Source organism: Dreissena polymorpha, chromosome 6, assembly GCF_020536995.1.
Source record: "Dreissena polymorpha isolate Duluth1 chromosome 6, UMN_Dpol_1.0, whole genome shotgun sequence".
In the NCBI taxonomy this organism is placed as follows: Eukaryota; Metazoa; Mollusca; class Bivalvia; order Myida; family Dreissenidae; genus Dreissena; species Dreissena polymorpha.
The window spans coordinates 56,596,891-56,612,742 of NC_068360.1; the positions used below are offsets into that span (position 1 = coordinate 56,596,891).

Here is a 15,852-nt window from a genome sequence, read left to right on the forward strand (position 1 = left end):
TACATGTTTGACTACCCTTTCAATAAGCAGTTTTTGCATGAAAATGCAATCAAGTTGTAATCATATTAGTTTATGTGAACTATTTTTATTTGTGTAAGTGAAAAGAGCGCTAAAGTGCATGTTCATGTTTGAAAATCGTTCTTCATTTTGGTTTCCATGTTGTTTCCCCTGAAAATCATAATTGAAAGTTTTTTATTTCCAAAACATTGATAGAAATTACAAAAACACGATAGTGTAACTTTTTGCTACTTTAAACGGCAATACAAATTGGCTAAGAAATCTGTTGACAGTTCCTAGTCAGTAATTGAAACTGGTCGATTTATAATTTCTGCAGGAATGTTTAGATAATTACTTGTTCTTTTTTCAAGACAAAATTTTTTATTGCAGAAGATCATTTCCATCGTCATTTTACATTTTCTGCTTGGTTCAACGTTTTCTCCCTGCCCGAGTTTTTACTTGAACTTAAAGTGTTTCGACCTGCAATAAAATGATTGACAGGAAATTTTTTATGATGGGCCTTGGTAATGGAGGCCATTAGCTAAAAGCTGTGTACTTACACTGTTCTCACTTGCAGGGTGAACCAAGTTCAAATTCACTGACTTTGTGGGTGGTATTTGATCATTATAAGTGTTCTCATTATTCTCATCAATGTTTTGTCTTATTGTTTTGTTTTGTTTTCTAATGGTTTTTGTTGATATGATTTGTTTGGTCTCATCAATATTTTGTAGAATTGTAATCAATCAGTAGGGAATTTCCTTTGGAAAAATTATATAGTATACCGGTATCATAGTTCAGGTTTATGTACCTAATTGTTTATTTGTGTGAACTTTTTTCGACAATATCAGTTACTTTTTAGCAAGACTAAAAATGGTGGGGGCCTGAAGAGTTGCAGTGTGATCTCTTTCGGAAAAAATTGTTGAGCAATAAACTTGCAAGTGCCTAAATCCTGCTGCTTCCACTTACCACTTGTTTACTTGTTTACTTTGTTCACTTTGTTTCCACTTCCACTTGTTTACTTATATTCAAGCATCAAGTCAGCAAAAATTCCATGAGATGTGTTACTTATTAAAGGTTATTTGATGCTCAAACAAAGTGTTAACAATATCAAATAAAAAACAAGTTGGGTGTGTCTGTTCTTATGAGGACATTGACAAATGAAAGATGGACCAAAAGGATGGGCATAAAAATGGGTGGAGGGCATCCTGTTATCCTGCTTTGGCTAAATCCCTTATTTTGCTCAAGTTCATCAAATTTATGCCAACTGAATATTTTAATTACCAGTTCAGACCACTAAAAGAGTTACATTCAAGTTTTACCAACAGGTATGATGCCTCATATCAATCAGCGATTATTATAAAAAATACTGTGTTTGCAACTGTAATGATTGACACCAAAACCAAGTTTTCCACCAATTGTAAGACAACCAGTACACTATCTATATCAGTCTGCTCTCACAGAAACAGTTATTCTGACTATATATGGTTATTGATTAAAATTGGTTGCCATCACTACTAGAAGGAAATAGAGCCACTCGTGTGAAATATAACTGAGTTATGCATATAGGCAGGTTAGATTCTTCGGCGAGTGCTGTAAAATTATAGCCAGCCTCACCTGTTATTGGCAGATGTATTACATGTCTTGTATAACATCCCCGGGTCTTGAGGCTGAACACGTGTAGCTCTATGTGGGGAAATAACAGGGAAGGAGGGGTAAAGAGAGGGTAGTCAGTCAATTGATGTTTTTTATATTGATATTTTGTTGTTACAAACATAATGGTGTAACAGGGGATATCATGGAACAAAGATGGTCTTAGAAAATGCTGCATTATATTTAGCTGAGAAATTCTGCAGTTCTAGAAATCCTATTGTTTGTTGTGTTATTCCTTTTTTTATTAATATTGATTGTCATTTCTTGAAGTGTCTTATTATTAATTTGGATTTTTTACCCCCATACATTTTGTTTACTAGGTTTGATTTTTCTGAAGTAATTGTATGTTTTCTTCTCATGTGGTGAAAATGGAGATGATGATTGGGATAAATAAGACCCTAATAATTGTCAATGGAAAGACGGTCTACAGCTTTTAATTCTGTGATATTTGCAATAATTTTGACAAAAAGTGTGATACAAGTCCAAGTCAAGAACCTTCATGTAGCTGGAATAAGTTACTTTTGCCTCAAAAAAGTTGCATTAATGTAATAAGCCAATTATTCTAAAATGATAACTGATTAGTGTCTAGACAAGAACTAAAATACTTTCGTTAAACTACCTTAGGTAAACAAGGAAAAAGAAGTAGTGATCTTAGACACAACTTTGTTACATATAGCGCCATTTTAGACACAACATTGTAACATATAGCGCGATCCAAGACACAACAAAGTAACAAAGTTCTCATTTCAGTTGCAGAAATTTGTTAGATCTAAATTATTGTCACTTTATCTTTGTTTATTGACAAAAAAGCAACACTTGAGATATTCTGATGTGTTAGAAATGTTGTTCAACCCTTAAGCATATTTTTTAATTTTTACAGATTTAAATACTGGAATTGACTGTTGATGGAAAAATAAAAGAAAAAAGATACAAAAATTTTCTTCCACAGGGATTCATACTGGTACTTTAGATCTCTTGATCAAAATACTACTTTTAAATACCTTACCAACGTATGAGTTTTATTTAAATAGGAAATCTTCCAAATTTGAAGTATGACATCATTTTGCACTATAAAAGTCTAGACAAAATGCTGGGTTAATTGACATGTTTACATGTAACACTTCAGCTTTGCTTCAAGAAGTCTGTATTCCCATTTGGATTTTTTATCGCCTTACTGAGGCTTCTTGGTTGTTTGTGGGTTTTCTTGATGGTTCTGGACGTGTGCTGTTTAACTTTGTGTTTTTTTTTACATGATATACTGCCTGTGTTGTTTATATTATGTGACGCAGTGAAAAGTTGCACAGATTTGTGCACTATGTTTAGATGCTTGTTGTTATTGCTTTGACATCATACATGAAAGTTTTACTGCCATCTTAAATACACATGCATGTAGCTCAAACTTGTTCCTTGCAATATTAGCTTCTACACATAAGTATCAAAACTGTTTACCGTAGGTTTCCACGTAAAGCGCTCCCGTGTATAGTGCGCAGGCTGTTTTTTAAATGCAAAAATGGAGAAAAAAATATTTAAAGACAATAAAACCATCAAATCGAATTGAAAATCGCCCCCATTTTACTATTGCACAATCCAATAATCCAGGGCATTGGAAAGCTTAATTAAGCATTCAAAATAGGTAGCGTCATTATGATTAGGAGCATGGGTTGCATAGCAATATACTTTTCTGACAATTTTGTAATTTTCTAGCAAAAGATTAACAGTCCACATGCATTTCGTGAAAAACGTGAGAAAATAAGAATTAGTGTACATCGTGTGATTTTTCCTCCGGGAAAACATGGGCATTACCGGTAAATTTGAAGGTCGCATGGGAGACAGGGATACAGTTGTTGAGGTTCACCACTGTGGAACGTTCAATATTTATACACACAAAATGCAATTGCATATCTTCAAGTTCTCAAGTGTCACTTAGTGTCTCAAATGTCAATTAGCATCTTAACAAGTTGTGGCATCTATTACTCAATAACATCTGCCAATTACGAAGTTCAAAATGACCCCCTTTCACACCTACCGTTACCCGCAAAAAAGACCTCGTTCACACCTACCCTTGCCTGCTCTCCGGAATGTCGACAAAAATCCCCATCGGAATTCATCAATAAAGAAGTGTAAAAACACAAACAAAGAAATGTCCGCAAGTTTATTCAAACAAATTTATTTTTGACCAAAACTTCTTTTACCGCATTCATATCTACCAGTAGCGACTTCTTGTTGTTTCGACAATGGCCCCTCATCTGTACGATTATAGGGTGGTAGTTTTCTGGAAAAAAACATTGCGGCCATTTTGATTATTTAAGATTTCACAACATATTTTTTACCAATTTAGCAGCCAGGTTAGCGTTGTATCAATGTATAGCGCGCACCAGCTTTTTAATTTGAATTTTGGAGGTAAAACACTGCGTGCTATACGTGGAAACCTACGGTATATAAGTTGTAACACACAGAAGGGTTTTAGATTCTTAAGACCTTTTTGTACTTTGCAGCATAAATGTAAATGCAATGAAAGGTCAACTGTAATATGCCTTATTATCATTTTCGGCTTTAAATTAATGGAACAAATTTGTTATTAGCTTTAAATGCTAAGCTATTGTTTTGTTTAAAAGTGCCATTTAAAAATGGTCAAACTTTTTACTTGTGTACATAATGTTTGGCAAATTACTCACATGCTGGAACATGTGTTTGTTTTTTTCTTGTTTTAAATACCAACACAATTTTGTTGATACAGGCTATTAATTTTCAGAAAATTACTTCAGCAAATTAGTGTTGAAAGGATATAATGGCTGCGGGCAGACCTGAAATAAAATGAATAAGTATTTAATGTTAATAACAACAGATAGATTGTAGCCGCATAATATTTAGATTTGGTTAACAATCGATGTTAAATTATTATGCTTATTCTGAGTTGAATGAGAAAAAAGCTGTGGTATTTTTGAACATTTTTCAGAAAATGTTTATTATTTAAGAAATAATGATTTGTTCAACAGTACACTGTAAACAAACTAATTGTTGGGGAAAAAAACAATTGCTAGGTAATGATGTTTGTTACATGCTCAAGCTGCACTTTTAGGGCTTTTCCCCAAATTTGAGGAGTTAAAGTGATTTTATGCGTAATGGTCGTTACTCACACAATTTTAAGTCTGTTAGAACCATTAATATGTAATATCTTTTATTGGTCTACAGAACAATTAAATGCCTTCTGACATACCAAATATAAACAATTACAAAGGCTTCTACCCACACACTTTGATTTGAGAATAAGGCCAGTGTCTGTGGCATGTGAACATCCCTGCACATGTTATCAGTTGATAGAATTCACGGCTATGTCAACATGTGACATGGCTGCTGTCACAGGTCTATAAAGTCGAGTATATAATGGGAACAATAATCTTTTAAGCAATTCGCCGTTGTAAACCCCGAAATGCATCGACTCTGCAGTCGCTTTATTGGTTTTCCTGCTTATTGCCATTTGTGTTTATACGCTTTTTATTGCCTTTAGGAGGGAGACATATTGGATCTCCATGACTACAAGGGCTCTAGAACAGTTGACCATCGCTCTGGGAATACGGGGCTTAATGCATGTGTGTTAAGTGTTTTCCAAAGAAAATAGGGACGCCACTTTAGACTTATGCCTTAAGTCCTTATTTCTGGTCTGTGCATGCATCCGAGAGTTGTGTAGTTTGTTAAGTTGGGTTTTTCGCTGTTTGCAACAGTATTTCAGTCCGTACGCATAAGGCAAAAAAAATAAACAAAAAAATACAAGAAACACGAAGGCTTATCTTGCTTTCACAACTTCATTCCTGAAACTTGTACGATGTGGTTTCACTAGCCTGGGCTTTTGAATCAATTAAATTGAAAGAAATAATTAATGAACTCCTTTACCGTAAGTCTGTAAAAGCTCCATAAGAATATGACATTGTATGTTGTGTGACAGTAGACATTGTGAATATTCTTCACCTCGCAACATAAAAGAACTGTTGAAATAATGGCAAAGTTTAAATTTGTTAAAGGGTTTTGTTCCTGCCATTTATGTTCCATATTGTATTGCATAAGACATTTTGCGTCTGTTCATTAATAGTTATGAGACAAAATAAGACAAATTTTAAGTTTTTTGTGTACCTTTTTGTAATTGGATAGCTTTGATATTTATTAATTTGTAATTGATACAGTAAAAAATAGTTAAAAACCCCCAACCCATGATATCTGATTATTATATTTGTACAAGCACTATACACGTATGACACTTTTCTTAGCTTAGTTATCAACAATGACACTGTAGCAGAAACAATAGTCTTAGAGTTTTTCTTAAAAGAAATTATATAAATAATTAAATGTAAAATAATATTGGCAAAAAATGATCATAATTAATACTCACTCTTGAATTTCCTGCTTTTACTATTTACGTAAGACACTTTTTTATAACCCCATGATCTCTGTTTGTAAGTGGGTTTTTTTAGACACAAACTTGTAAACATACAACATACAAACTTACTTGTATTTAAACATACAAAATTCAAACTTGCAGGCTTTACAAATTTATGATATGAAGTTGTATCGTGCAATATTTATAATCCTTTGTGAAAAATGTAACCTCTGATTTAATAAAGTAGGACATACGTCAGTAGCACGCATTAGTGGTTTTAGTTCTTGTTAACCTCTCAGAGTCTGAGATCCGCTGAGCTGGAAAAGGGTGTGTAGTCTATATGAATAAAACTTGGTTCAATGTTATCGGCACTCTTGGAAAAATGGCATAAATGAATGTGCGTGAAGTGCAATCTGCAATCCATCATTTTCCTGTGTGTTGTTTTCAGGGATATTCTCAAAGTTCCAATATTTTCTTGTGTTGTTTTATAGGGATATTCTCAAATGCCATTATTTTTCTGTGTTGTTTTATAGGGATATTCTCAAATTCCATTATTTTTTTCTGTTGTTTTATAGAGATATTCTCAAATTCCATTATTTTCCTCGTTGTGTTTGCAGGGACATTCTCACAGAGGACGTGTTTGGATTCCTGGTGTATGAAGCAGTCAGTAACGGGGAGGAAGTCATGCATGCGTTCAAGAATGACAACTCCTACGAGCTCAGTATGCGCAGGTGGGTAATCCTGTAGTCCATTGCTTGATGTCCTTGCTAGATTAGATTTTCGTTTAGAAGAGCCTTCTTTAAATGAAAAAAGTCCATTAATGCAGAAAGTCTCTTCCCTAATTAGCCTTTGCTGTCTGCACAGGCTAATCTGGGAGGACACTTTTGACGGGCATTAAAACTCTTTTTCTGAGAGCGCAGCTAATTATAATTTAATGTCCTCCCCTGCACTGGCTAATTTGAGACGACACTTTCCACCTAGACTGGATTTTTGCTAGACTGCGTTTAATGAAAAATTCCATTTAGGCACAAGCTTATATGGGATGACACTATATGCACATGCATTAAGCCCTTTTGCGAGACTAAGGGTCATATGTAACTGATTATGGATCTTGACTTATTTGATTGATAAACATTAAGGCTATAATATGGGCCAATCCTTAGGCCAGTGAATTTGGCAGTCGTGGTCTTCTATTTTACAGCTGATTTTATAGCATTATTGGGTCATATTTCATATGCCAATCTCATATGCTATTTTTTTCACAAAGTCCAGTCACGATTGACGTTGATATTGAGGTATTTGAAGGACCATTTTTCTGACCTAGTTTAGTAGAAATGACATTTTGTGTAGTATTTTAACAACTGTACAAGCATTTTCTACGCAGGCTGCATTTGGCGGTGACAGCATTGCGAGAGATGATCAAAACGATGACATTCCACATCATGAAGGGGCTGGCAGGTGATGACCTGACCTACATTCAACAGCTGCAAAGTAAGGCACCATATAGCATATTCAATAACATTACTTTGAAAAATTGAATTTAGGGGCCATATGTTATATTAAATAATATTATTAGAGAAAATTGTCATTTATTTAATGTTAAGAATTCATTAAGTCTCCTGCTGTAAACTGATGGGTTTGTTTTAGACGCAAATGTTTTTGTGTAATAAAAACTGCTGATAGGTTTATTATTTTCTAATTGTTTATCAGAAATCGATCGATATATCTCTGATTGAAACTTTATCTTGTATAAATGTTTATGTAACTTAATTAATTATTTCTCTTTGCAAGTATATTCTATTTAATAACTGAGCTTTTAGATTTATATTTGTACAGATGTGAAAGACTTGCAAGAAAGTCTCATATTACACTTATTTGTGTCTGAAAAATTCTTATGTATCAACAATCTCCCAATAAAATCTAATTTAGCCTATGTAACTATAGCAACTAATGTTGTTAGTTAAAAATGCGTCTTGAGATTGTTGAGAGGTGTCTCATGACTTAGGCTTTTTCTTGTTTTAATTACATTAGTGAAATAAAAGACTTTATCTAATGGGTTGTCATGGTAATTTGTTTCTTTGGTTTTAAATAGGCATGTACCGTAGTCTCATGTACTGTAAACCTGCTTATTGAGAAAACTTGAGTAAGAAAAGCTACAGCTAGGTTGGTAACAAATATAAGACTTGTACTATGATGGCATTGCATGACATTGTTCATGGTTTGCTTTTTTATAATGGGATATTAATACAGTAAATGAAGTTTATGTTGATGATTCACTTTGTAAATGATAACTTACTAACATCACATTACTCTTGATAAGAAATCTTGCCAACATGACATTACTCTTGATAGGAAATCTTGCCATGACATTACTCTTGTTAGGAAATCTTGCCAACCTGACAACTCTTGATAGGAAATCTTGCCAACATGACATTACTCTAAATATGAAATCTTGCCTTGACATTGCTGTTGTTAGGAAATCTTGCCAACATGACAACTCTTGATAGAAAATCTTGCTAACATGACATTACTCTTGATAAGAAATATTGCCAACATGACATAACTCTTGATAGAAAATCTTGCCAACATGACATTACTCTTGATAAGAAATATTGCTAACATGACATTACTCTTGATAGGAAATCTTGCCAACATGACATTACTGTATGAACATTTTTGCAACATAAAATTGCTATTTACAGAAGAGCTTTTCAATATGACATTGTGTCTTACAGGAAAGCTAGCCAACATGACAGATCTAAGACAGTCGTTTCTGTGGTTGTTGAAGACATACGAGCCTGGTTGTCATAGTAACCTGTACCTGCGTGACATCATCGTGACCAATCACTACTTCCTGTTGTTGTTGGAGGACTGGCTGGCTCGGGGATTGTGTGATGACCGCAGCGTCACCATGATATCTCACATTAAGCAGTAGGTCCTCATTTCAGCAATTCATTAACATGTCTAGGATGCCACTACCAGCAGGGCTTTTTTTCCCATCTCATTTTGACCACAGACTTATTCTATTTTCATTCCCATTTTAACCATATGTTTTCCTCACCAGATTTGCATTTCTGCCAATGTGTTATTCTTTCCCAATCCCATTTAGTCCATGGTGTTATTCTTTTACAACTCACATTTTTACCACTTTATTATCTCCTCATTCCCATTTTAACCATTTTGTTATTATCTTCCATTCCGCTCTCTAATTCAAGTAGTTTTCATCTGAGCTTCACCAAACTTGGTCAGAAGTTGTATCTAGATGATGTCTAGGCCAAGTTCGAACATGGGCCATGCCGGGTCAAAAACTAGGTCACAAGGTCACTTAGTGCGTTTTAAACATTGAGCATGGTGTCCGCTGTTTTTTTGTGAAGACATCATGCAAAATATTCTGTGTCAATGCGGCATGTGGGGGTTTTCGTCACCTCTGTGACAAAGCTCTAGTTCATTTTTAATACAGTTTTATTCCGTCCCCTCCCAGGTTTTCCCAGCCAGCTTTGATGCTCAAGTACAGCCAGTTGTTGCAGCGATACGGCGAGAACGACCACCATGTGAACAACTGTGCGTTCACGATGATGTACCACGTGGCGGGAGACTGCAAGAACCACGAGGCTCTCATGCATCCAGAGATCCTTCAGACCTTCATCAATATCCTTGACAGCAACCTACCCCTCACTTATGTATGTGACTGATAGAGTTGGAGATTTTAGTTTTACCCTTTCTGTCAAAGAGAAGCAAAGTGAAAATGGCTTTTGCAACTAGCATAAAACCAGAACAGCCTGCCAGTAATCCACAATTCTAGTATCAAGTATTGAAACTAGTAAGAAAGGTCTTTATGTAAATTAAACTTTCTTAAGGACCGCAAATTCGTAAAAATACGTATCTAAGTGGTAAAGAGTTAAGTCTTTGGAAGATTTTAGTTTCATTCTTTGAATCTACTTGTTTGTGTGAGCCGATGGAAATGAGACACATTTTTCAGTGTATTTAGTAGAGAGTAACTGAATATTTTGTTTCCCTATGGTTTTAAAAATGCTGGTGGTTTCATGTCAATAACTTTATTTTACATTGACAATTCTTTATGAAACTTTGGATATAGCAAGCTTGCTTGACGTTCTACCATGCTACCCTGGGGAATTGTATTTGGAGCAAGTTGTGTCCAGGTGACTGGTTCAGCTCAATGACTTGAGTTAGTTTCAATGTATTGCACTGCAATCTGTGTTTAGGAATCTTACATGCAGATTAAGCTTTGTATTGCATTGTACAATTATTGAAATTAAATTAATTACTAAAACATTCAAAACCTGGCCCCGTGTTCACAAAACGATTTTGCAATTGAAAATCGATTTTAACTGACATCGATTTTCATTTTTGCCTTTCAAATACAATGGAAATCCATTTTCAATGACAAGCAAAATCGATTTTCGATTGCAAAAAATGTTTTGTGAACACGGGGCCTGGTTTCATGGGATTGTTTATAACCATATGAGCAACGCCTGAGAAAAGTTTGTTTATGTCCCCCGCTATAGTAGTGGAGGACATATTGTTTTTGCCCTGTCTGTTGGTTGGTCTGTTGGTTGGTTGGTTGGTCTGTTTGCGCCAACTTTAACATTTTGCAATAACTTTTGCTATATTGAATATAGCAACTTGATATTTGGCATGCATGTGTATCTCATGGAGCTGCACATTTTGAGTGGTGAAAGGTCAAGGTCATCCTTCAAGGTCAGAGGTCAAATATATGTGGCCAAAATCGCTCATTTTTATGAATACTTTTGCAATATTGAAGATAGCAACTTGATATTTGGCATGCATGTGTATCTCATGGAGCTGCACATTTTGAGTGGTGAAAGGTCAAGGTCATCCTTCAAGGTCAAATATATGGGTCAAAATTGCTCATGTAATGTCACTTCTGCAATATTGAAGCTAGCAATGTTATATTTGAAATGCATGTGTATCTCATGGAGCTGCACATTTTGAGTGGTGAAGGGTCAAGGTCAAGGTCATCCTTCAAGGTCAAACGTCATAAAGGGGGACAATGTGTTTCACAAACGCATCTTGTTTAAATGTATTTTCGTAATGTTTTGTCCCAGATTAGCCTGTGAGGTCCCCTCAGACTAATCAGGGAAGACACTTTTCGCTTTTCTGGTATATTTTGTTAAAAAAAAGTCTCTTTTAGGCGAATATCCATTTGTAATATAACAATATCCATCCAAAAATGTTGTCCCTTATTTGCCTGTGCAGACTGTGTAGACCAATCTTAGATGACACTTAACACACATGCAGAGCACTAATCCAATGATTCACTCAACCCCCTGTGTTTATATTTTACAGGAGATGAATGACTTAATGGAGTACATCATACAGAAGTTCCTGGCCCTGGCTGAGACTGATCCCCTTGTGTGTGCCGTCAACTTTGGACTCGATAACATCTCTCCACCCAATGAACGGTAGTTTTACATGCATTTTACATGTCTTTATGCCCATGGTACAAGATGAAGCGGAGTATACCGAAATCACCATTAAATACTATTGATTTATCTGTTTGTTTCTGCCTGTTAGATTTATTTTTTTATTACATGTTTATACTGGTAACAACTTGCTCCAGAATACGGGATTCAGTGTCTGGGGACAAGCTCCAGTTAGTTGCTGTAACGGAGTAACTGGATATTAAGATTTATCAGTTAGACAAATACTTTGAAAGACATTTTGGTGAATGTTCTGCATTAGTTCCCAGCAGTAAGGTTTTTATCTCTACCAGTACACTGCTGAGCCATTTGTGTAACTTAGTGATTTGTCAAGGTTGGCACCTGTTGCACAACCATGAGCACATGGCCCCTAAAATTTGGGGTGTTCACCTTCATTTTCTGGGAATACCCCTTTGTCTTCTTTACTAAATGTTAGCAGGCATAGAAGAATTTTTCCAGAGCCACTCGCACTGCAGGGCGAATAGACCTGACAATCCACTCGCCCTTCACTTTAATCTACTCGCCCTGCATTTAAAATATATATCTATATTTATTTTTTTAGTTATGATCAACCAGAACCTGTTTAACCTACGTAACATATGAACACTAAACTGCAAACAAATTAACTACATTATCTGATGGATTTTATTTGCTTTCTTTACATTTTCTGCACCTGTTTCCTTTTCTCAATACTTTCCGCTATTCGTTTTGATGACCCTTCTTTCTGTTCCCTGTCTCCACCACCTTGCACATATTTTTATAAATAGAGTACTTCCATGCTGAGTTTTTTAATATTTCAGACGAACTTTTACTGAAAGACACGCTTGATTGAGAAATGGTTACAATATGGTAAATTTTGGCTAAGGCTTCTGATCACGAATTATTTTGTTTATTAATAATTATTTTTTCTGTTTATTTTTAATTGAATATAAGAAATATTATAATTAACCAGTTATGTATTATTTTTTATTGATATTTACATTAAAATGAAATTTTATTCTTCACGGAATGACAAATATATTTAACTGTTTTTCTACCTTTTAATCGATTAGCTAAGAGCACTGGCACTTACGAAAAGAGCGCAGCAGATTTCGAGAATTATTTTTACTGTGCCCGTGACGTCATTTTTCATTGTTAAAACGAAAGTTCAGTTTCTTTGTGTACTATACCTATTTTTTATTCGTTCGCAAAATTATTCGCAATTTGTATCGATGTGGCAGGAGTTCTGGAACTGAATTTATATTTATCAACTTGAAAAACAGCATTCGCCCGGTCGGTCGAGTATTTAACAAACTTTACTCGCCCGACCGTCAATTTCACTCGCATATGCGAGCGGTCTAGTGGATTCTTCAATGCCTGGTTAGATAGTGTAGACAGAACAAAGTTGGACGACTGAGTGCAAAATGTTCATTTCAGCTGGATAAAGTGTTGTCCCAGATAAACCTTTGCTGTCTGCACAGGCTTATCAGGGAGAGGCTTCTTTGTAAAATTTTTGTTGAGAGGAAGTATTGTATAAATAAAATTTTGTCCATGCAGAAAGCATTAATCCTGGACGACACTCTAGGCACATGCATTAAGCCAAACTTTCTTACGCCATTCCTTGTTTCAGTGTTGACATGGACAATGACAGTGACGCGCTGGATCATGGCTGGACCATTCAGGAGATAGACCTTCTCACCAGCTGGTGGGGTGAGCTGGAGGGACGCAGTGATGCCATCGACGAGGTGGCACGCAGGCTACTTGACAAGGGCATACGCAAACTGAAAATTGAGGTACACATGCAGACTGCATAGACATTATTTTTATGACTCATAAAAATAGCTTATTAGCCTCTATGAATTTAATTAAGAATTTCAAAAGCCATATGTTGCGTTGTTTTTCTACAAAAGATGTAGCCGAAAAGTGGAACATTTCAGTGATGACAATTTTACTTGTATCTTCCATGATGTGTTGATATATTATAATATCTTTTCATCAGTGATTAGCAAATTCCTGAGTATTTGGCCCTTGAACATATGAGTCGCATTTTGTGAAAACTGGGCATAATGCCTGTGCGTAAAGTGTCGTCCTAGATTAGCCAGTCTGCACAGGCTAATCAGGGACATAACTTTTCGCTTATATGGTATTTTTCGTTTATAGGAAGTCCCTTCTTACCGAAAATCTTGTTGAGGCGGAAAGTGTCGTCCCTGATTAGCCTGTGCGGACTGCACAGGCTAATCTGGGACGACACTACGCAAAGGCATTATGCCCAGTTTTCTCAGATCGCGACTCATGTGACAAGGCTTCAGATTGTGTTTTTGTGTTCAGGTTGTCAACCAGCTGTACAAGATGGACTGGCTGTCAGAGAGCCAGCTGGAGCGGTTCATAGCAACAGAGAAGGGTTTCATGCAACAGGTTTGTTATCAGTGAGGGCACAATGTAAATGTGGATTTAACCCTTTGCATGCTGGGAAATTTGTCGTCTGCTAAAATGTCGTCAACTGAATTTCTAAAATTAGCATTTTCTTTTTTTTCTTCAAAATACTATCAGAATAGCAAACAGTTTGGATCCTGATGAGACGCCACGTTCTGTGGCATCTCATCTGGATCCAAACTGTCTGCAAAGGCCTTCAAAATTCGGTTCCAGCGCTGAAAGGGTTAAATTGAGAAACAAAAATAGCCACAGAAATTTACTAATTATAGACTCTTCCTTTCATGCACTTGTGTTATTCAGACTTAATACACAGATTATTTACACTCTGCAGGAATTGGATATATTTGAATTGCTCCGTTGGTGTGATGGCTGGTCTGTTTGTCTGCATAAAATGAATTTAGTTTGCAGAGTGAACTGCGTCAAAATTTCTTTTAGTCTTAAAGAATACAAGTGTAACTTCAAATATATCATCAGCATGAAGTGTCAGTGTTCCAAGATACTTCAACCTCAGTGGTCCAAACAATTCTGAGTAATTTGGCCTTGGAAATCGTCAACAAAGCGGTTGGGGGTGGGATATAAGTAACAATTCTGAAAAAGCTGTAATTTGACTTCTATTTGTTATAATTTTATATAAGTGTCAATCTGGGAAAACTGAGCTTAATGCATGTGAGTAGGAATGCACAGGCTAATCTGGAAAGACAATAAATGCTCATGCATTAGGCCCAGTTTTCCCATAACCAGGCTCATTAAAAATTTTATTCCAGACTGTTGTGAAGAACTACGAGCTCTCCACCAAGGGTGATCAGTTCTTATCTGCCTTGGAAGAGCTCTCTCGAATGGAGGAGGAAAAAGTGGTCCCATTCTGCCTACGAAAGCTGGAGGAAGAGGGATATGACAAACAGCTGCAGCATGTGCGCAACTGTCTTTTGGAGACTGCCTTTGTGAAATCAGGTAGGGTGTTAACACTTTACCATTCAGATAAGCAATTTGATGTGTTTTTATTCCTTAAAAAAATCAAATTGAATGGACAACGTTTCTTACTGGGGCCTGCATTCACAAAACAGTTTTTAGACTTAAGTCTAAGAAAAAAAAAATTTCTTTAAATTGATATATTAAGAATTGCTAGAATTTTGATTCAAACTTAGCTTTAAACACCTCAGTCTACCGGGTGTATCATTTTTAGCTTGACTATTATATATAAAATATATATAGTGGAGCTATCCTACTCGCCCCAGCGTCGACGTTAGCGTTAGCGTCTGCGTCTTAATTAGCGTGCAAATGTTAAAGTTTTCGTACTACCCCAAATATTTTCTTTGTCCCTTGACATATTGCTTTCATATTTTGCATACTTGTTTACCAACATGACCCCAACCTATAAACAAGAGCAGACAACTCTATCAAGCATTTTGTGATAATTATTGCCTCTTTTATACTTAGAATATGCATATTATTGATAAATCTATGTTAAAGTTTGCGTACTACCCCAAATATTTCCTATATCCTTTGACATATTGCTTTTATATGTTGCATACTTGTTAACCAACATGACCCCAACCTATAAACAAGAGCAGACCACTGTATCAAAAATTTTGACATAATTATGGCCCCTTTTACACTTAGATAATTGAACATTTTGCTTGAATTGCCATAACTTCTTTATTTATGATCACATTTTACTATTACTTTGACAAAACATCACTTACCTGCATACCACAATGGATTCCACCCAAACAGTCCGCCTAGCGACTGGGAGGTCATGGGTACGATCCCCACCATGGGAGCGTTCTTTAGATCTCCCCCAAAGACACCAAGTACTGGTTCCGCCCAGGAAACAGACTCGAGAGCGTTTATATAAGCCTTAGGCTTTCGATGCAATCAAGCTAAAATAAATAGGTTTAAACTAAACTAATACCCCACGCCCCTACCCAGAATCCCTTCCCCCCCCCCAACCTCACCCCC

General features: G+C 35.8%; 1 protein-coding gene across 2 annotated transcripts in view; it reads left to right on the forward strand.

The window, feature by feature from the left end:
• Positions 1-15,852, forward strand: part of LOC127833483 (protein timeless-like) — a 48,451-nt gene that overhangs the window by 22,441 nt on the left and 10,158 nt on the right. For both annotated transcript variants that reach the window (XM_052358759.1, XM_052358760.1), the window contains exons 12-19: positions 6,637-6,750; positions 7,404-7,510; positions 8,755-8,950; positions 9,501-9,699; positions 11,348-11,463; positions 13,091-13,253; positions 13,789-13,875; positions 14,658-14,844. In XM_052358759.1, the coding sequence (XP_052214719.1) occupies positions 6,637-6,750; positions 7,404-7,510; positions 8,755-8,950; positions 9,501-9,699; positions 11,348-11,463; positions 13,091-13,253; positions 13,789-13,875; positions 14,658-14,844 (1,169 nt within the window). The remainder of the gene's footprint in view (positions 1-6,636; positions 6,751-7,403; positions 7,511-8,754; positions 8,951-9,500; positions 9,700-11,347; positions 11,464-13,090; positions 13,254-13,788; positions 13,876-14,657; positions 14,845-15,852) is intronic.